Source organism: Corvus moneduloides, chromosome 19, assembly GCF_009650955.1.
Source record: "Corvus moneduloides isolate bCorMon1 chromosome 19, bCorMon1.pri, whole genome shotgun sequence".
Classification (NCBI taxonomy): Eukaryota; Metazoa; Chordata; class Aves; order Passeriformes; family Corvidae; genus Corvus; species Corvus moneduloides.
Genome location: NC_045494.1, coordinates 8,136,522 through 8,158,606, shown reverse-complemented (window position 1 = coordinate 8,158,606; position 22,085 = coordinate 8,136,522). Strand labels below are relative to the sequence as shown.

The following is a 22,085-nucleotide window of genomic DNA, read 5'->3' as shown; positions in this document are numbered from 1 at the left end:
CTGCTCAGGCTTGTCCCAGCATCTGACTCTTTATTAAAAGTTAGAGCTAAAATGGAAGAGTTACAGTTTCTGAATACTTCCAAGATGTGGTCAGAATGGCTGAGAGGGAGACTCATACCTGTTGATTTCTGAACTTTCTGTTTGTTTTGGCTTTTTGTCAGAAGTTCTCCTCTCTGTTTGTTTATGTACTTCAGTTTTTAAGGGTCTGAGCAGATATTCTCTGTTCCTCTTCCATGCTCTTTGTTCTGTTTGTTTTTCCACTGTGATGTGAAGCCTGTGGATGAGTTACACAGCGTGTTATCTGCATAGCAGCAGTAGAAAGACCAGCAGAAACCAAATGGAGAAAATAGAAACCCCAGCTTTCCTCTGTACAGACTATGCCGAAATTTTCACACCCACGCACTTAAATCAACTTTGGAGTGGTGAAGTTTGACTTTCGGCATGAGCAAGAAGACTTCTATTTCAGGCAGCACTACATGAAGATTTTAGGTTGGGTTTGCCAGTTCTTTCTCCTCTGTGGGCTGTGGTTTTGTCCTGCAGTAAAGGTTTCCTGTGCCTCATGTCCTTGTGGCAGGAAAGAGCTGTATGACCTTAGTGAAGAAGGGGAGTGCTTCTGTGTCTGAACCCAGTGACCTTGAGATAGGAGCAGAGGCATTGTGAAAACTTGTTTTTTTGGGGGAGGGTTATCTTCTACCTGTTTTCAAGCTGCCCATGAACAGCTTGTTCAACAGTGTTGGGCCTCATTTTGTTTGTAGACTATGACAGTTTCAATAGCCCTACAGTGGCACCGTTAAATTGGCAGTGCTGTGAGTGGGTTGATGGGATGGTTCCCTAAATTTCCTGAGGAAATTGCAGTCTGTCCTACATACCTCCTTTGCTTTTTAAAAACTGCTGCCAGCACAGCTGAGGTGGGAAATGGGCTCCTCAGGGAAGTGGTCACAGCCCCAAAGCTGACAGAGCTCAAGCGGTGTTTGGACAACGATTTCAGGCACAGGGTGGGATTTCTGGAGCTGTCCTGTGCAGGGCCAGGAGTTGCACTTGGTGATCCTTGTGGGTTGTGTTGGGTTTGCCTGGCCAGGTTTTGGTGGCAGGGGTGGCTTCTGTGAGAAGCTGCCAGAAGTTTCTTCCATGTCCAGCAGAGCCAATGCCAGCTGGTTCCAGAATGGACCTGCCACTGTCCAGTGCCAACCAATCAGTGATGGCAGGAACACCTCTGTGGTAACATAGTTAAAAAGGTATAAAAATTACTGCACAGAGGTAATTGCACTCAGAGAAGAGAGGGATCAGAGTATGTGAGAGAAACAACTCTGCAGATGCCAAGGTCAGTGGAGAAGGAGGGGGAGGAGGTGCTGCAGGCACCGGAGTGAGGTCCCTCTGCAGCCCATGGTGCAGAGCATGGTGAAGCAGCTGTGCCCCTGCAGCCCATGGAGGTTCATGTGGGTGCAGAGATCCACCTGCAGCCCCTGCAGGAGCCCACACTGGAGCAGGGGGATGCCTGAAAGAAGGCTGTGGGAAGCCTGAACTGGAGCAGGATCCTGGCAGGGACATGCGGATCTGTGGAGAGAGGAGCCCGTGCTCATGGAGCACGTGAGAGAGGAGCACATGACCTTGTGGGGGATCCACACTAGAGCAGCCTGTTCTTAAAATGTTTGAGTGCTCAGGCAGAGAAGATGTTGGACCTGCATCCAGAACGTTTATTCTTTACACAGGTGTCCACTCCCAGGCTGCTTTATGACAAAAGTCTGTCTTTGCCAGCCAGCTCTTCCTATGGCCTTTTGTGGCAAATGTTTTCTTCCTAAAGGGTAGATTATCCTTGTTTGTACACGGATATACTGCACCCAGGAGTGATCTCCATTGTGCATGACAGTTTGGTGATATTTGTACTGACAAGCCCGTGATGATGGGGCTGATGTCCCTGCTCACCTTTCTGCAACAAGAAATGAGGCAGAGAGCCTCAAAATGGTGTGGGCTTTATCCTGCTCTCTGCACAGAGAGTGGCTGACTCAGCTGAGGAGAAGTGACTGTGTCAATGTTCGTGGGGGCACAGACATGCACATCCTTGGGGTTGGGATCTGGGAGCCCAGGACTGATCCACCACGTTGTTGTGAGGTAGGAGAGCATGTGGTGATGGTAATGGCAGGGTTCTGTCCCAGCAACTTTGGGGTCATCAGCATGTGGTGTTATCCAAGACCCCCTTGTACAAACCTTCTTTCTCTAAACAAACCAACCAGAGGACAGGAGATCTTTGTCCTTGTGAGCACAAAACAGGACAAAAATAGCCCTGTTTTCCTGCTTTTGGAGAAAAAGCTGGCTGGGGTTCTGAGAGTCAACAGTCACTTAGCATGGCTATTAACAATCAAGTTTAGGTGCATGTAGGAAGGGATGGTGTAAGGGTGATGTGTTTGCCAGTTCTGCTTATCTCTTCTCTAGGTATCAATTCCACTTGCCAGTTGCAGTGTTGAAACAAAATTTGATCACCTGTGCTTTGCTTTGAGTCAAACCAGGTTAATAAAACTGGTGACCAAGTGTCTGCAGGCATGAATGTGTCTCAGTTTGGCCTGCAGGAAGCCCTGGTAGTCTTGGTGACCACCAAGTCCTTTTCGATGAAGCATGCACTGATAAATGGAACTGCAGGCTTCTTGTTTACTTGAAGTTGTAAGGCCAGACCTTGTCAAATTCTGATATTAAGAGAAGCACAAGGCTGGCTGAATACAGTATTCTACAGGGAACAGTAAACAATTCAAGGAAGTGGCCTTCTAGGGAAACTGACTTTCAATTCAGCTGCAAGCCCTAGAGAATAAATTGTTTCACAGGTATCTTGGGGTGACTTTATGATGTGTATCCCCTATCTCTGCTCTATGCCCAGAGATTAATTTTGTGCCTTTCTGTGCCTTTAAACTGAGCCTGAGAGGGGGGAGAGGAAAAAAAACAACGAACTTTTCAAAACAGTTGTTCAAGACACACACTCCTCTGTGTTCTCCTGCTGCAGTAGCAAGAGCAGAGGAAGCACCCTGCTTGCTTTTCAGCCAGCTTTCGGCTCCTTTTCTCCTCAGGGAGATGGAGAGTTGAACTATGTTTTCCTGGAACTTCGGTTTTTCCCTTCTTCTCTTCTGGACTGTTTCAACATCAGAACACATCGGGGGAATTTCCCACCAAGGCCCTGGAGGTGGGCCCATGACCCAGCTCCGAGGAGGAGGAGAGAGATTACATCTACAGAAGGACTGAAATTTCCCCAGGTCTCTCTCCACGGTGAGAGGTTTTATTATTTAGCATCATTATCCTTTTCGCATGTGTTTGTTAAATAAATAGTTTTATCTCTTTCACTTTCCTCCAAGGAAAATGTCTTTTTCCCCGAACCTGGTAGGGAAGGGGTGGTTGTAACCTGCCTTCTATCAGAGGATATTTTTCCTCCAAATTTGTCCAAACCAGCACAACAGGATAACACAAAACCCAAAGACTAACCACATGACAGGAAGTTCTTTTTCCTGGTTACATTAGGTAGCAAACCATGGGAAATTCCACAATTAAGATGCCACCTATATGTCTTGGAAGAGGAACAGATGATCTGCATTCTGTAGATGTGAGATAAAGCTAATTCTCAAATCAAATTGTATATGAACTTCCATCCATTAAACAGTGCAGTTATTTTAATGTGTTTGTAGGGTACTTGACGTGTCAACATGTTTTTAATAGACTGGTCTCCTGAACAATGGTGAAATATTTTGACAGTAGCCAAATAAATCCTTCACCTTTGACTTGTGGGCTGTTGGAGCCTGGTGGCTTCAGCCATCAGGGCTCTGAGGATGTTGTGGTGGAGTCACAAAAGATAAAAGCTGACAGATAAAGCTGAAAGCAAAAAGTTACCCATGTAGTCTTGGGCAAAAGCAGAACTGTTGGCACCATCCTGGTTAAATTTTGATGTGATTAACTGCCTTTACTGCTCTGTCTCCTTTCTGTTTATTTCAGAGGTCTTCTGTCTGGAAAAGGGTTTGATGCAGTAGGATGGCTCCTCATCCTCCTCGCAGCCAGGACTGCCTTTCAACATCAACTGAAGGACCCACAGTAAGATAATTTGCAAGTGGTTTAGGGTAAATTACACAAAGTTTATAAGCCCAAGGTCTTGTTATTTCTCAGTGATGCTCAGAGCACTTTACCATATGGTTTCACAGATAGCACACGCAGTTAAACAACCAGCAGAATAACTTTTCATAGTTCTCATTTTAATACAGAGCAATGTGTCTTCTTGCTCTTGATTGTTTTATGCATTTAAGATGTTACTTTAGTTAACTGAGTTTGTGTTTACTTACGGTTACAATATCAGGGAGTAAATATGAACTTAGATACTGAGCAAGCTGCCAGGTGGTGTGGAGCAAAGGGTATCAGCAGAGTGTGATGCAGTGGTGGAGGTTGCTTCGGGAGAGGGAGGGAAAGCTCAAGCACCGAAAGATAGACAGGACCCAGCTGATATCTGCTTGGAATCATGGCGTGGTAATGGCACCCAAATTTGACATCGTGTGTAAGCAACGCAGCTTAGACTCTTTCTGTTGTAGGCCTGATCATTCTCCTTTGGTAACTGCAAGTGGGGACCCAAGGTTTGAGATGCAAGCTGCAGAGCTGGGGACATACACACTCAGTGTATTTCCTGCCAGACTTCTCCGTGGAAGTCCATGTCCTGCCTTCTCCATCCTTTGCAAGTTCAGCTCACAGAGGGAATGAGGAATTTCATTGCACATCATTAGTAGAAACAGGCTGGCTCATCCTCTTGGCTCTGGCTGAGACTGCAGCAGAGGTGTCCTTCCTGGGATCTTTGAGACAAATCCGGATTGAACAGATGCTAAGCAGCTCCTAGGGAATCAGGAGAGAATATGTGGCCCATCCTGAGCACCAGGATCTCACATTTCCACTCCAATAGCACAGTTCTGCTCACCTTCCCAGCAATTACTTTGCCTGGGGATTTCCAAGTATGAGGTTGATAGGTGGTGTGCATCTGCTGTGGCAAAGAATTCCCTCTTCTCCATGGCTGACAAAAGCCTCTGTCAATTTAACAGGAGAAGGATGGAGATCAGTAGCCCCAGGTATGTATCTAAATAAAGCAGGAGGAGAACTGTTACAGAGAAGACAATACACAAAAGGGAGAGAAGGGAAAAGAAGCATCTGATTTCCAGCAGGTCCTCGCAGGATCCTGTGGCTGTTCTACTCTTGCAGCTAAAAATGTGACTGCACTTCTCTGATGCTCCTGTCAGTCAGGAACAGAGAGGAAAGCACTGTGAGGCCACATTTTCCCAAGTGTAAGACAGGAACAGGATGATTTATACCACTCAAGAAGCAGGCTTACATCTTGCATTCCCTGCAGCACTTTTCACCCCAAAGGATGCCAAATGGCACATTTGTCCTGCCAGAGATGTCAGGAGGGATAGTTTCTGATGTTAAGTCAATGGGAAGAGCATGGGGAAGACCTTTACCAAGACATGTTTCACTTCTGGCTCTAAAATTAGTAGATCCACACAGAGATGTGGTTCTGTAATTAGTATCTGTGCAGGGCCTGGATTTTGCTGCCAGATGTGACATGCTGAGATAATATGCCTGCTTTTTTTTTTTTTTTTTGCCAGGGGTACAGAGAGGAATTTGGGCTTTGTGATTCTTGTGTTTCTTTCTCTGGAGCAGTGGAGAGTCCTTGAATGTTCCTATTCCTGGCAGCTGTCAGGGACAGGATGTGGAGAGGCTGCTTTTCTGATGGGAGGCCAACTAGCCATGAGTTTAATAAAGTACCTCTTCACCTGTCTGCAGTGCTGCCCTGCTCCTGGGGGGACCAGCTCTCTGAAAGATTCCCAGTCAAGGAACATAATTTTTTCTTCCTTTCCATCAAACAGATTTTTAAAAGGGGGAAAAAATCCATCTTACCCCTGAAGTGGTGTCAGTTTGTCTCTCTGTGTGTCAGCTCTGGGGTGATGTGTTAGGCTTCCTGCTGGGATGGCACAGACAAAAGGCTGCTGAAGGAGGCATTTGGATAAAGGATCCCTGGTTCTTTCCAGCCTGTGTAACTCCAGCTGGCGCTTCCAGCCATTGTTGCTGGGAGTGTATTTTTCTGTGGTTTTTAAAAATTCTCTCAAATGAAGAGGCTCATCAGTCTTCTCAGCATTGTGTGTCTGAGGAAGGAATGCTGGGAGCAGAGCATTTCAGTGGGATGGGGTGAATGTGAAGAGCTTGAGGAGCAGAAAGGCTATGTGATGGCAGATTTGGTCTGCTCCTCTCTGTTCAGGGAGGTTAATTATCATCCAGAGCTGTGGCCATAGGGAACTGTGCTTACAGAAAGATCTAAAACAAGTTCCAGTGACCAGAGCCTGTAATTGGGCCAGATTCAGAGCACTTACACCCCATCTCCCAGTGATTGCTCCAGGCAAGGACATTCCATGGTGTTTGGGCACTGGCTGGAGGAACCTGCCCATGGTCCCATTACCAAGTGGGAGAGGGGGAAATATTCTAGGTTGGACCCATGTCATTTGCTGTTCCTACACAGATCCAAGGTAGTTTCTTTATGGGGGCATAAGCTGGGTGGGGCTGGACACCGAGCACACTAATGAGCACTGAGGAAAACCTGACAGGGTTTGCACTCTCTGCAGCTCTGCTGTGTGGACACTGAGCAGCCACTTGCTCATTCCACCATCAAAACCATTGTGTCTTTACCTCCTGGGGCATTTCAGCCCATGGAGAACACAGAACAGTCGGCTCACTAAGCTGTTCCCTCACTCCTGGCACAGTTTTCTGGGGCTTTGCTCTGTGACAGAACTCTGGGTATTCTTGCAGGTCGAAAATGTGGGAGCTTTGCTTCAACAAATGCTGTTGTCTCTGGTGCTTGGTTAGTTTTTGAGAGAAGATTTGGTGCAGAAGGGAAGGAACTAGCTGAAAAATGGCCAAAGAGTGTGGAATTATGGCAAGCTTGGGAGTTTCTGGGCTATCAGTGTTATTTGTGAAAGCAAGACAAACAGCTGTGCAGAGTTTGCTCTTGTAATTTCTTCCCCTCCAGATCCCAGCCTGAAAGCATCTGCTTCTGAAGATGACTGCTGAACAGGGAGGGGAAAACAAGAACCTAAGGTTGCCAAGCCAAGAGTTTGCTGGCCCCCAGGCACGACCACTGAGCAGCTGCATGCTGCAGACAATGTCATTCTTTTTCTCCCCCACTTATAACTCAGTTCTTATATCATCAAATAATACTGTGAACATGTCCAAACATCCCCAGCTTCTTTAGCAGCTTTATTCCACTGGCTTCCAGTCAAATACTGGTTTTGGTAGATTGTAGACATCACTGAAAGACAAGTTTATCCTGCAGCAAAGACAGATCAATTTGTAAAACAGTTCTGTTCTTAGAGCACATCTTGTGATGTCCTGTTCTGTAGACCAGAGACACGGGAGAGTGGAAAGCACAAAGGGCACAGGCAAGTAAACAAGATTTGATACACGGCCTTGTGAAGAATATGCACACAGATAAATTTATGGTATAGTTCTAACTCCAGCTGACACCCTCAACACACACAGTGTAATATCTATTGGCAGTCAAGTTTGTTTATGAATTAAACAGAAAAAAAACCAAAACCAGGCAAATCTGCCTTTTATGTGTCCAGGATGTAATTAAGGATGTAGTGAAGTGGATGTGGAATTAAATGGCCTATTTGAGATCAAAAAGTGCTGACAGATAACCATCTTCACTTGATGATCCCAGGTGCAGTTTGCTTAAACAAAAAGTCATCTTGTTTTTACAGTACTGAAGAATAGAAGAATTTCTGCTGTGGGCATTGATGCTGAGAACTGGACACCCCAGCAGTGCTGGGCTCAGAGTCTCTATACCGTAAGAGAAGCAGCATCTCCTGGGATTGCAGGTGCGATTGCAGGTAGGACTCCAGAGGAACATGCATTTGGAAAAGGATGCTGTGGCCCTTGAGAGGCCAGGCCCTGTGCATTGTGCAGTCTTTGCTTTGTGTTTTCCTGCCTGTGGGCTGGGAGCCCTGTGCATCCCAAGAATCTTACTTCTTATAGAGCTGTTTAAGAGACCACCTCTGCTCTTGGCCTCAGTTTTCACCAGGTCATCCCTGGAGAGTTCCAATACATCCCCCTTTCCCAATCTGACCTCATGTTTGAGCAAACCAGCCTGGCTGCCTCAGTTCTGACAGGCTGATCTCAGCAGTGGGGGTGGATGATGAAGAAACGATGCTCTGAGGAAGTGAAAGTCAGTATTCTGACGGGGGGGTGAGGTTTTCTTTTCTTACACCAAGAAGGTGAAAAGCTGTGTTTTGCATAGCAAGCCTGCTTTTGGCTAATGTGCTTGCCAGAAATTTGGATATTCCCCCAAGCACAATCCTTCCTGAACAGAGAGTGCTACAGACGAGTTCTCCGCAAGCATCAGCGCAGTTCTTAAAAGCAAGGAAATCCGTGTTTTTCTGCTGGTAGGAATTTTTCTATCCCTTGTGACTCTTGGTTTCACAGCAATGTTACATGGAGTAGATTGAAGGAAAATGTTTCCTGCCTCCAGAATCACCCTTTGGGACCCTATTAACAAAAAAAGTCTTGTGGTTGTGAAACCTGTTGACTGGCTTTCCTGTGACATAAAACAGGCACCTTCAGTTCTCTGGGTATTCAGTAACAGTGTGAGTGCTTCTGAGATTTGAGATACTGTCAGCAAAAGCTTTTTTTATATCTGAGCTTCATTTTTTTATAAGAGCTGTACAAAAGCAGCCTATGCATAAGGAACAATATGGCCATCTCCCCTTGAACTTTCTCCCTTTGAACAATTAAGTTGTTAATATTTAACAACTTAAAAAGTTAAAATAGCCCTTTGCTGTAAAACTACATCTGGTAGAGATAAACTTTTCTCTGGCTGTGGTGTCCATCTCTGCAAATCTTTCCCTCTGCTGATGGAGTGATGTACTCTGGATTGCCAGAGATTGATTTCACACTGACTGGAAATTATCATAACACAAACTCCTCTTTTCTGTGGTAGATTTGCACCAAGTCTTACTTTGATTTGTTTCAAACCAACCACAAGGTATAATGGATGTGTATCTAGCCATCAGCTTTTGGGGGGCAGCAATTGCTTCTGGATTGGAGCTGCAAGCAATTACTGCATGAAGAATACATGTTTATGGTTATGTCTAAAATTTTGGGCAGGTGGTGGTTTGAAAGCTTCTTGGATTGTAACTATGGCCACTTCTGTAGTTCACATGTGTTCCCAGTGATACGTGTACCGGGTTAGAGATTAAGCGTTTCCTTTTTTAGGGCAGATTTACATCATTCAGGAAAATGCAAGTAACTTCCATTGTTTGCAGTAAAAAGCATTCCTTTCCCTACTCTTTGTTAAATAAGTTTCTGGCGATAGCCAGGAACAGTACAAAACTGATGCCTGAGAAATTGGATCTGTGTGCAGAATGTCTGGGAATGCTGGGAGACAGGGTGTGCACGTTGTTATAGGGAAATCCAGAGGGAAGACCAGCCCAGTCCTTCCACACTCCTTGGTGAGGCAGTGCCTGGCGAGCACCCCTGGGCAGCGGCAGCAGAGCCTCTGACAATCACGGATATCTCACCATGCGCTGTTTCAGCATAAGGCTCCCAAAAATTGCCAACGCCCTGATTTGCCTCATTGTTGTAATACAGTTTTGCCTCTTCGTTGCCAATTACAGCTCCTTGTTTGACTTGGCGAAGACAAAGTTTCTCAGGTAAGGGACCTGTTTCTCTGTGGCTTAGTTTGGATGTTTGTGCTCACTTTCTCTCTCTGTCTCTCTCTTTTTTACCCTTCTGATCTGATTTAGGTGACCGCTTTACTTTAGCAGAGTATGGTGTTGGAAGATCCACAGTCAAAAACCTGCTTCTCTTGGCTCACTGTTTTCCAGGGCATCCTTTGGTAGCTGTCTAGAGCAGCTTTTGCTTCACTAATTCTACCTGTTTTCATACTTTGGCACTACGTAGTATTTCCTTTTCCTGTTGGCTCCCAGAAGGACCTTATTCAGCCCTAATCCAGACTGCATTGCTGGACAGTGAATTTGGTGGGATGGCTTTGAATTTATGGCAAGTTCAGCAGCTGATTCCTAACACAAATACGCTGCATACTGGAACACCAATGTCATGTAGACATGATATGGATATCTATTTTATATAAATGGTCAAGTAAATCCTACAGGAATGGGTGTGGAGGGAATTGCAGTGAAATGTCTCCAGCATCACTGGCAGGGAGCACTTCTCTTTGCATGAGCCCTGCAGACACCTGAGCCCTTCCCAGTACAGGTATGGCTCGTGGATGTGTTGCTTCTGTGTGTAGGAAGCACCACTCCCTAGCCTCCCCACCATCCTCATTTGGTCCCAGCTCTCCCAGTGAGCTCATCTGGCTTGGCTTGTCTGGGTTGGTTCTCAGCTGGATGTCTGGGCTGATGCTGTGGGGGCAGGCAGGAGGAATGGGGCTAGGAACATCTGCGGCTCTTCTGGAGGTGCCTTGAGTCCAGCTCAGCTCTAGCAGCTTGAGACCACACTTTGAGGACAGCTATGAATTTGGAGAGGTTGGAACTTGCCCAAGGGAAGCAGGAGGGAAGGAGAGAAGGAGGAGATGTAGAGAAATGAAGTGAGTTGTCCTTGATCCCAGAGCCCATCAGTGGCAGAGTTGGAACAAGAAGTGACTCTCCATATCCACTGCTTGAAGCCGTTTTCTTCTGCTGTAGTTTCAGAGAATGGAAATGCCTGTGTTTATACAACTTAAATAAAACACAACAAGGTATGAGCTGTGTGTGGTTGTCTGTGTGGCAGTTCTATTTCTGTACCTTGTATGTCACGTAGAATACACAGAGCAGCATTTTCATGGCTTTATCCTCTATTTGTCCTTGGGCTTTGTGAAAGGGGAGGAAAATGACAGTAAATGTCATTGAGCTTCTGCAGTTGTTTGCCAGCTGGACTCTAGAGCCTGAAATTCACTGAGCTGCTTTGACCATTTGTCTGGATTTAAAATGCTGGTCAGGAGAGCGGGGTCCTGTGTAAGCATGAGTGCCTGGCCATGTGGGCCTGACTGCAGGGCACAAGCTTTGGGATGTGGAGAGCCCTCGGTTTTACACTTTGGTCTCTGGCACAGCATTTGAATTTAAAGTGTAATAGACTGGAGTGGAATCTGCCCTGCAAGACAGCACCTAGGACAAGACTGGAGGGGGGATGGTTTCTCATACTGTCCTGTTTCATTTGTTCTCTGCCCTTTAATCTCAAAGTTTTAAACATCATCTTAAAAATACAACAGAAATTCACCAAGGGATTTAAGATTTGCCTGAGCTACCTTACCAAATTTCTTTTTGTTTAGAGTGTCCATATAAAATCCTTCCTCCTATTGGGCAGTAAACAGTAACACAAGTTTATACATGAAGCACTATGATGGAAAGCACACGCTGCACACTTGGTTGAAACTGGCTAATGATTATGAGAGAGGGAGAGCTGATAGGCCATTTGCTACAACCTCTCTTTTTTAGCCTTGCAAAGGTTTGCGTATTTATCTGATATGAAATGGTTTTTTAAAGCCTCCTTAGTCGATAATTTCCTGAACACTTCCAGAGTGGTATGACATCCATGAAATTTCAGCAGCAACCGAGCTGCTATCTGCAGCCTGTTATCTTCAGAAGTGCTTTTTTCCCCATTTATCACTTCAGAAGCGATCCACAGCGTTCTGAAACAAGTGCGTCATGCAAAGGCTGAACGTGAGTGTGGAATCAGACTGCCACAACCATGCTGCTTTTCTGTACATAAAAGCTCAGCTGCAGATATTGTTCACCTTCCCTTTTCCTGTTCTACCCTCCAGCCATGTGCAGAGAAGAGGGAATGTTTAGGACAAACCCCCACCACTTCTGCCTTGATTTTTTTTTTGCTGGATTTCAGCCTGGTCTTGTTGCAGGTGGCTCTTCTGCTGTTGGCAGATGTGTCCTCCTGTGATGACCTTGTACCTGCCTGTGCCTTTGAATCAGGGCAGCTGCAATGTTAGAGGCAAGTGCTGAAAATGTAGAGATTTTGCATTTTAATAGCTTCACTGCCTTCAGACACGAGTGCCTGGTGAGCGCTGTGTGCTGCCCTTGCATTACCTAAGGCAGAGGAGGAGAGAAAGAAGTGCCCTATGGCTCCAAAAGCTCAAGAGGTGATGTAGGGTAAAGGAGTGAGTTTCATTTCTTCTTAGACTTCCCTTCCTGATTCTGGAAGATCTTCATGCTCTGTTGCTGAAGCACAGGGCTCTGCTGGCAGAGGAGGGAGGCAGATGGCTGCCTCCATGGTGTGTGCCATGTCCTGAGCCCAGGATCTCCAAACCACTCCCGCAGTGCTCTGGGGACATTGCCAAGGGGCCTGCCCAGTGCGTGGCAAAGCTGGGCTGTACTGGTTGGCTGTTATTGCCAGTGTGAATGTTTCATGTGCCAAGTGCTGAGGAGAGGAGTGTGTGTGCCTCTGGGATTTGCCTAGTGGGGAGATAAGCAGTATTCAGGCTAGAATGGTGTAGGAAGTTAAATAACATTTTGGCAAAGTTCAAAATGAAATTGCTCTAAAGCACGGAGAGAGGCTCAGAGTCAAGAGCACTAGAAATGGGCTGAAGGGTGTTCAGTGTTAAGTGGAAAGTGTGTGTGATGTGTCTGCTTTTCTTTTGGTTGCATTCAGGAAATTGAACGTTTCCCAACATGCCCCAGAGACGCAACAAATGGACACCCAAGAGCAACAGGGCTTAAACTATTCTGATAATGGGAACTCTGGGAGCATTTTAGAAAAGGCTTTGGGAGGACACATCACAAGACTCAAAGATGTGGTAGAGAAGACATCAAGATGGAAAGGAAAGGAGGAGCAGAAGGAAACGATGAAACCAGTTACCAGGGTTACGGAAGCAAAGGAGAACATGGCTGTGAAACCATCACCCCAATTGGAGGGAATCAAGAAGACAACAGTGAGAACAACCCCTATGGTGCAGGGAAACAAGGGGAAAACAACAATGAGGCCAGCTCCACGGGTGGAAGAAGCTAAGGAAAAGACAACAGTGAAACCACTTCCCAGGGAGGACGGAGGCAAGAAGGCAACAGTGAAACCATCCTCTGGGGTGAAGGGAGTGCATGAGAACAACACATCCAAAGACCAAGCAAAACCCAAAGAGCCTCCTGCATCAATGAGAAGTGTAAAAGCTACTCCTCAGGCTGCTGCAGTGACACAAAAGAGGAAACTGAGCGCTGCTAACTTCACATCTGAGCCGCGGTGGGATTTCGAGGACAAGTACCTGCTGGATAACTCATCCCCACCCTCGGTAGGTGGGATGGTGTGGGTGGTCATCAAGAATGGTGCCTCCCCATTGACATCCTTGTCTGCTGGCCCCTGGGCATGTGTGCCCTTTGCAGTTGAGGATGATTTCAGAGCTGGTAGGTCACCCATTGGTATATGCAGATGCTGGTGGGACCCAAACAGGAAGACCTCTATAAACAACATCTGCATTCACATGAAGACTCAGGTTAATTAAATTTGAGCATCTCATAATTACTAGTGTCCAGGAACAGGGCCTTTAGGAAAGTAGTAAACTACAGCAAAGTTCTCAGCAAGCAGATGGGACAGGTTGTGGTGTCTCATACTGTCTCTGTCGCCCATCCTATGCTGGTAACTCTTTGTAAAGCTCACCCAGAGCAATTTTCCCTGGCACCCCTGTTTCTGGAAGGCTTGGAACTGGTGGGTCACCTTCTCACATGTTGTGTTTCACTCCCAAACCTGATCTGTAATTCTGCAGAGAGAGGGAGTCACTAGAAGCACTGCGCCCTCCTTAATTTCCTACTTTTCAGAGTTTTCCCTGGTTCCTCTGGTACTGATCCAGTCTAGCTCTGGAGGCACAAGAAGTACCGAGCCTTGGACAGTACCTGCTTGGGCAGGAAGGGAATGTCCCTGTTTCTGGACATGAAATGTACTGTGGTGAAATGATGCCACCATGAAACCGTTGACGATGTTGTCCTCAGTGTGCTCCTGTGGTGACAGGCAGAATGAGGGCTGTCTCCTCAGGCTGTGGCAGGGTTGTCATCCTCATCCACTGCAGAGAGCCCAGCTCAGCCATGGAGCACTTAGCAAGGCTTTGGCAATGCAGCCATTGCTGGGGATTTGAGCTGGGAATGAGGGTCCACTTGATCTTCTATTTTGTCTTTCAGGAGATGTTTGGGGAAGGTGTCTAAAAAAGTAGAGCCCAAATAGACTCAGCAGAAAATTCGGTGTAGTGGAGCTGTTTGCTTTCCACCTGCACACACAGCCTCACTCTCACCAGCTGCAGTGAGACTCCTCTTGTAGGATAAGCTGGCTTGGATTTCCTCCTCAGCTCCACATTTCACTGATTTATTTATGACATTGAACAAGTTTTGCAAATTTTTTCTTACCCTTAAAGAGAGTGGCAATGGTGATCTGATTTCATATGTTCCTCAGTGTTTCCTTGGGTGCACTCCTAGGACCTTGTGATGTGTGCTGCCAACAGGGACTGCTTATTATACTAGATATATATATTATTGTAGCACATTCTTAATGCAAACAGCCTTATTTGATACATTTAGGTTAGACCTATTACAAATGTTAATTTGCATCAGTTAATGAGGCCCAAAGCCAATAAAACATTTAAGCGTGACAGGCCTGTTGTTCTGAAGAGGAAAGTCTCAGAGACTTGGAGTCATCCTGGCTCCCTTGTAGGTGACTTTTCGCCAGCTAGTTATGGATGTAGTGCTAAAATTGTGCTTCATGTTCCTGGTGATGGGGATGCTGAGGGGGATGGATGAGGTACCACTGGAGTTTTTGTATTTCTGGTCCTGTCACACACAGGCACACAAGCACTGGCACTCAGTCAGGTTTATCAGCTCTGCTCATCAGTCATTATTGTTTCCTTTTTGTTTTTCAAGACCTGCTCTGAATCAGTGAGGGCCAGGGCTGCCAAGTCTGACTGGCTGCGGGATCTTTTCCTGCCCAACATCACACTCTTCATAGACAAGAGATACTTCAGTGACAGTGAATGGAGCCGCCTGGAGCATTTTATACCCCCCTATGGCTTCATGGACCTGAATTATTCATGTGAGTCACTCAGGGCTTGTCAGGATGGGACTTTCAGACTCCTAACAGGAACCTTATGCTGAGTAGCTGGAGGTTTGCAGCATCTCTCCATCAAAGGCATCAGTCTAGGAGGATCTCATGGTGGAAACTCTGGTGGTTTCACTGTGTCCATCCCAAAGGCTCTTGATAACTCACCACTGTGTTTGCTTCACAGTGGTAAAGGAGGTCATATCCCTGCTGCCCCCAAATCCCCACCAGCAGCTGCTCCTGGCCAACCGTGACAGCAGTGTGCCCACATGTATCAGCTGTGCTGTCGTGGGGAATGGAGGAATACTGAATAACTCTGGGATGGGCCAAGAGATTGACTCCCATGACTACGTCTTCAGGTAAGGCAGGCTTCACTCTCAGAAGATGCACAGCTAGCTTATTGTGGCTAGCCCCTAATTGTGGCTGGACCACTTCATCTCTTCTAGTATTCCACTCATTCCCAAGTGCCAAAATGATGGATGGCAGGAGTTAACAAGTCCAAAAGTAATTGGAAAATTACTAAATATCCAAAGCCTGTGTTCACAAATGAGCCATAAAGAGCCATCTCCACAGCAGGGGCTCTCCTGCAGATCAAGGTGGCAATCAGAATGGGCCTAGTCTTCCCTTCCTCCAGGCTAACACTGTCTTTTCCTATTAGGAATGTACGTGTGAGGGGTTTCAGTGGTCACCTAACTCTGCTCTTCTGATTTCCTTGGCCAGGGTGAGCGGAGCTGTAATCAAGGGTTATGAAAAAGATGTGGGAACAAAAACCTCCTTTTATGGATTCACAGCCTACTCCCTGGTTTCCTCTCTTCAGATCTTGGGACGCAGAGGGTTCAGCAACATCCCACAGGAAAAAGTAAGTGAGGTCCCTGCTGTGTGCATGCACAGCTTTGACAGGATGCTGTTTGACTGTGACCTTCAGTTCTGCTTTTGCCATGAGGAGCAAAGGGGCCGAGCCAGCCCTTTAGCATTACCCTCAGTGAGGGAACCTGCACTGCCTTGGCTCAGAGTGAGTGTTTGCAGTGGCAGCTTGTGTCAGTGCCACCCCAGCCTTGTGGCATGTAGAAGGAGCTGCACATCAGATGTTATCTCCATTCTGCTGCTGTGGGCCATTTGAGAGCTGCAGACTGAAGATGTGTGTCTGAGAAACTCAGCGAGCCAAGATGCCTGCTTGCATTTTTTAACAAGTGCTGTTCACTAATGCTCACTTGTTTTCTTAGCATGTCAGATACATTCACTTCCTGGAGGGAGCAAGAGACTATGAGTGGCTGGATGCTCTTCTGTTCAACAAGGACATGAGGAAAGGATTCTTGAACCTCAGCGGGTAAAACCAACTATAGTCCCCTCTACTCCTCCAGTGAGGAACTCTCTGTTGTGCTCTTTTCCTGTCCACAGTGCTTAGTCTTGAGGAGCACCAGGCCAGGGTAAAGGCAGGGTAAAGCCTCCCTCCCCTGGCAGACTTGCATGCAATCTCTCATTTCCTCCGCAGCTCTGGGCACTGCTGTAGTCAATACACCTCCTTCCCAGAGGTAGCTGATTTCAATGATGTGTGGCTAGAGCTTAGAGAAAGCTTTGTGGCTTTTGGGGATGAAGACATGCTGCTGGCTGGTCTGGTGTTGCCTGCTCATGGATGAAGGCCTGGTTTCACCAATTTTTACCTATACAAACACATGCTTTTGATATTCCTGTCTCCTATTGTTGCCTCTCCTCCCTGATCTCTTCCTCTGCAATGCACACAGGCTATGGAGGCTTTGTCATGATGTGGGAAATGTTACAGAATATCTTCACAGTGCTTGTGGTTCTTCTCTTAGCACCAAGTACACCAAGTGCATCAGGGCTGATCCTTTCCAGCTGTGATGAGGTGTAGGAGCTTGTCCTGAGTCTCCCCATTCCTGTCCTTAGGCAGAAGCCCCGGCAGAAATTCGATAAAGATTTCACAATGGACAAATACCTGGTGGTTCACCCTGATTTCCTCAGATACATGAAAAACAGGTGAGCTGAGGGTTTTGTGCTCTAATGGGCTTGTTTTTCCTGGCCAGCACCATCTCTCTCTGTCTCTGGCCTCTCCTCCCAGCTTCCTCCCTTGTAACCACAGTTCAGCCACACCAGCAGCCTGGGGATAGGCATCAGCAGCATGATCTCAACTGAAACTCTCTGTGGTGCTGCAGTGGGATGCTAGTGGTGGGTAAACATCCAGAATCTGTGAGCTGGAGAAGCAACTGCCATCAGACAGTTTGGTTTTCTGCATCCAAAAGAGAGCCAGGGCCAGTTGCAACTTTAGGTGTAGGAAGAATGTTGCTGAAGTGCCAGAATAGTCGATCTCTAGTTCAGGACCAGCCTTTCATGTTCCCCATTAGCCTTGGAGGAAGGCTCTGTAACAGACCTTCTCTCCAGAGATTGCTTCTAGACTCAGGAAGTTGGTTGTGCTGTCAAGTGCAACAATGGGCCCTTCTTCAGCATCCCCTTTGCCTAGCCTGGCTGCTGCTCTTCCGTGCCTCTCCAACCCTTTTCACAAGCCTGATAGCCATGGTCACCACGAGATCTGCCCATCGTGGGCCACACATGACCAAGAGATGGAGGAACAAGAGCTCCTGTTGTGTCCTGCTTTGGCTGCCTTTACCCTTCAGTCTCCTTGAGAGCTGCTGCCTTCCCTGGAGCCAGATGGCCGGCGCTCCCTGCCCGCTCTGCCGTCCCCGCTCTGACTTGGGTCCTTTCCAAGGCCAAGAGGACTCCATGCTATTTTTTCCCAGTGTTTACTCCTACTTTCCTAACAACTCCTGGCATAACACAGTGCAGCTCCTGGCAGGTTTTGTGATGCTCCTCTGCACCTTCCCTATGTCTCGTTTCACTCCTAGATGTGGATGGGGGAGCAGGATATACCAAGGGAGCTTCAAAGCCACTTCTGCACTGCAAAGCAAAGGACAGAATTAACAGTAGTGGGCTATAACCTACGAGATCCTTTAATCCATCCCCTCTTTATCCCCACTGCCTCAAGACCTGCCACTTCCACAAAGCTGGGGCAGAGCTGGGCTTAGGTCGCAGTGCAGGTGGTGGAGAGTTCTGGGCATACTCGTGGCTTCTCTGAAATGCCTCATATGGCCCCAAGCTGCTGCAAGGAAGGAAGTTGCCACATGGGCCACAGGGGGATAAGGTGTGCCCTGCTTGAAACACCACAGCCAGCACCTCCTCAGTGCTTTCTTCTCTCCTGCTGCAGGTTTTTAAAGTCTAAAAATTTGGAAAAGCACTACTGGAGGCTGTACAGACCCACAACAGGGGCCTTCCTGCTGCTGACTGCCCTCCACCTCTGTGACCGGGTAAGGGCAGGGTGATTCTTGCACCCAGAGCTGTCTGGAAGTGGGAACGTGGGACAGAGGAGAGCAGGGGTGGCTGCTATCTGCCTCGAGAGTATATGGGCTTGTGTCAGCTGTGGAGGAGCAGACTGAAAATGAGAAACAGCCCCAAAGTAGCTCCCACAGGGGTGGTGAAGCCTGCTGTGACCTAGAGCATGTGATCTCCCAGGAAGGCAGTGAGGGGACAGCAGCATCTCTGGAGCCAGTGCTCACAGTCTGGTCCTTCTGGACCCCCACACAGCGCCACCAGAGAAGCCCCAACTGGCATCTCTGTCCTGTGCTCACTCCCTGGTTGGGAGCTGTGTCCTGTATTTCACCTGTTCCCTCTATCCCTGGTACCCCTGCGTCTTTCCCAGGTCAGTGCCTATGGCTACATCACGGAGGGGCACGAGAAGTACTCGGATCACTACTATGACAAGGAGTGGAAGCGTCTGATTTTCTACATTAACCATGACTTCAACCTGGAGAAGCAGGTGTGGAAAAGGCTTCATGATGAGAATATCATGAAGCTTTACCAGAGATCCTGACTGTGTGGCAAGGGCCATTGCCTGGGAAATCTCAACAACACCTCACTGGGAACAGAAGAGAACCCCCAGAGCCAAGGTTAGCTCTGGACTGCCAGGTACATTTCATCCCCACAAAGACATTTCCCTCCTTCAGCACCTCTGTTATTTCACAACACTTCAACAGATGTCTGAATGCTGCAGATCTGAAGACCAACAAGAAAATGCAGCGTGCCAACAAAGTCCCATCTGACTCTTGCTGATTGTTGTAGTCATGGGTATTAGGAGAGCAGAATCCAGGATGGATATGGTCCAGTGTCCTTTGTTTAATCCAGGTTTTCTCTCTTTGCAAGGAGATGCTCCTCAGGCTGGAGCTACTTTTCTGGGTGGATTCTCTCCATTAGCAATGCGCATTTTGGATGTGGGTATTGTCTAAACAAACTCCCTGAGGAGCTGGAAAGGATGGAGGTGGACACAGAGCCTGTCTCAGGTTGATTTAATTTCTGTGGGGGCTGCTCTCCCTCTGCTCCCTGCAGATAAAAAGGATGGACTGGACACTTCCAGGTGACTAATCTGAGAGAGAATGAGTTTCACTTCTGCTTCCCGGTGTGGCCTTGTTACGACACTTCTGAAGGAGCACTGCCATCAACTCAAGGGCAGGTAGCTGCTCTCCATGGTGCAGCAGACCTTCTGTACCTGGTGCCTCTTGCCCCAGGGCTCCCCTGGCTGCACAAAATGTGAATTTTGTGGCATGGACCTGATGTGCCAAGTCCTTGCGTAGCTGAACTTCGTCGTGCTTGGCTCTCAGCTGTGCCCAGAGCACTGTGTTTGTCCTATTGCCAGGAGAGGTGGGAGCTCTCCAAGTCCGGGGATGGATGCTATCTGTCCTTACTGCTGGCTGAAGTGCCTGTCCCCCACGGGGCTGAGGGGGGTCCAGTTGCAGCCAGCAAACCTGGGGTGTGTTGGCCTCCTGGAAGGGGTTTTGTAAATGAAATAAATGGCACTGCTTTGGCCAAGCTGATCTTTCATGCAGCCCTGTGGGTTGTGGTTATTTAGTGCACCCAGAACTGATGCTTTAAAGGCTGAGATACAGCAGATGACAAAGCCAGGAAAGGGCAGGACTGAGGGGTAATGAGATTACCTCCACCTGGAGAAGCTCTGCAGCTTGTGTGGACACACCTGAGCATCCCCCACCTATTCACCTTGCTGTTGCAGGACAGGGATCACCACTGGCCAAACACCTCCCTGAGGAAGTGGGTGAGCACCTGGCGAGTTTGTCCTTGTCCCAGCAACTGCTCTCCAAGTATATCAGATGCTCAAGGCAAATGCATGAAGGGCTGGATGTTTCCCCCATGACACTACACAGGCAAAAAGCCACCTCCAGTGTCCCAGCAGGTCCAGTGCATCTCCCTGGGATTAACCAGCTGCACACTCACTGGACCTGCTTTGGTTGTGTTTTTCTATTTCGGCAGCATTTTTGTTGGGGGCAGCAGCATCTCCAGGGGCTCTGTGGGCTCCCAGGAAGGCATTTCAGCAGGGACTGTCAGCAGGGTTCGTCAGGCTTGATTTCCTTTGTCCCTTTTTCCTTGTGCTGCAGAGAGGCTGGGCAATTTCTCATGTCACACTGAGCTTGTTTGTGAAGGACAGCCCCCCACACTGAGAATCTAAATGCAGAATTCAGCTTCTCTGGAGAGGGTCTAGCCTGTGCCTGGCTGCTCTGCCCATACGAGCCCTCCCACGAGTCAGTGGGAGCAGGGAGTTGTCCGAAATGCACTGTGCCTCTATGGGGAATGATGGAGCCCTGACGGGCTTTGGAGCACACCAGAAATCTTTCCTGAGCAGCAAACAGGGAAGCTTGAGTGAGGCTGGTCACCATCCAGAGCTGCCTGAGGAGAAACTCCTGCACCCAGGAGCTCTGGTTCTGCTGGGCGTCTCAGCCCCTCGTGGTGGCTGTGCACCCTGTCCCCAGGTGTCCCTGGGGGTGTCCCCTGTCCCCAGGCCCTTGAGGCTCTCTCTGATGGGCTGTGGGTGGACAATGAGGCAGTTTTGTTCCTTGCCTGTCCCTCAGGCTGTACCACATTGCTGTGGGTTGCTTAGTGACCAGCTCCACCGTGTATTCTTCCTGCCTGAATAGAGCTTTTCTCTTCCCGAGAAGTTGGAAGAAGTTTCTCTTAGACCTTTCCCTTCCCCCTCCTCCTCTTTTGTTTCCCTATCCTTTGGGAAGCAGGAAGGGGCTGAGTCCCACTGAGCAAGGATTCCCCAGTGGGTGAGGAGGCTTTGGGGATGGGCTGACAGCTCCCAGCCCACGCTTTTCCCCAGTGCTGAGGCTTCCCAGAGTCAAGGGAAAGAAACTTCCCAGGAGGCTTTCCCCAGAGCCTGTTCCCTCCAGGCTTTTCTCTCAACACAGCTGACAAAGTTTGATGTTATCAGGGATAATCTTGGCTGGAGAAGGGCCTTTGCTGTGGTCTGGAGTTTCCCAGCAAGCTAAAAGCCACATCCTTTCTGATCCCAGGAAAGCGACTCTGACCTGATGGTCCCCCTCACCTCCTCACTTTGCTTCTGCCCCCCCTGCACCAAGGCATCCCATCCCACTGGGGGCTGGCAGAGGTGTGGCACACACTGGGACACATCCCCTGGAGCACAAGTCCAGCTGTGCCTCACCAGAGCCACCTGATCTCGTGGCATCGGGTCTGGAGTGGCCACAGGAAGTTGAGCGGGGTTGGAGGTGGCATTTCCCGGCCAGCTTCCAGCCTGGCAAAAACTAATGGAACGAAGCCTGTGGAGAGCAGCTACAGCTGGAACATGCTTGGCAAGAGCCAGGACTCAGGACTGGGCAAGCTCCCAGCAGGGTCAGTGCCCCAGGGTGAAAGCAGCGCTGCCGGGCTGTGCCGCAGTAGCCCCAGCCTGCTCAGTGCCGCTGGGCAGAGCCAGTGCCATGGTGCAGGGCCACCCCAAAATCCAGGTCTCTATGGCTGGCACGACATCAAGAATGTCCCTGTGCCACCAGGTGGCAGCTCCTGTTCAGGGATCTGTCATTGTGCCGGGTCTGGCGCATCCTGATCTGCCAACGTGTCCCGCTGCTGGGCACAGCCCTGCAGGTGCCGGCAATTTATGGCCTGGGGGCTCCCTGGGGTGTGTAGGGACACATGGAGCAGAGGTT

General features: G+C 48.3%; 1 protein-coding gene across 5 annotated transcripts; it reads left to right on the top strand.

Annotated features, from left to right (window-relative positions):
* The first annotated feature begins 1,266 nt into the window (after positions 1-1,266).
* Positions 1,267-19,957, top strand: ST6GALNAC1 (ST6 N-acetylgalactosaminide alpha-2,6-sialyltransferase 1). Of its 5 annotated transcripts, XM_032129167.1 has the most exons (12): positions 1,267-1,321; positions 3,054-3,249; positions 3,967-4,062; positions 4,551-9,704; positions 12,652-13,282; positions 14,895-15,063; positions 15,257-15,428; positions 15,790-15,928; positions 16,293-16,396; positions 16,975-17,064; positions 18,287-18,386; positions 18,779-19,957. In XM_032129167.1, the coding sequence occupies exons 4-12, from the start codon at positions 9,574-9,576 to the stop codon at positions 18,947-18,949; spliced, it is 1,707 nt and encodes a 568-aa protein (XP_031985058.1). In that variant the 5' UTR covers positions 1,267-1,321; positions 3,054-3,249; positions 3,967-4,062; positions 4,551-9,573; the 3' UTR covers positions 18,950-19,957. The 5 variants fall into 5 exon arrangements, with proteins under 5 accessions (XP_031985058.1, XP_031985059.1, XP_031985057.1 ...); XM_032129166.1 differs by lacking the exon at positions 1,267-1,321 and having other exon boundaries at positions 2,999-3,249; positions 7,758-9,704; XM_032129165.1 differs by lacking the exon at positions 1,267-1,321 and having other exon boundaries at positions 2,999-3,249.
* The last annotated feature ends 2,128 nt before the right edge of the window (positions 19,958-22,085 follow it).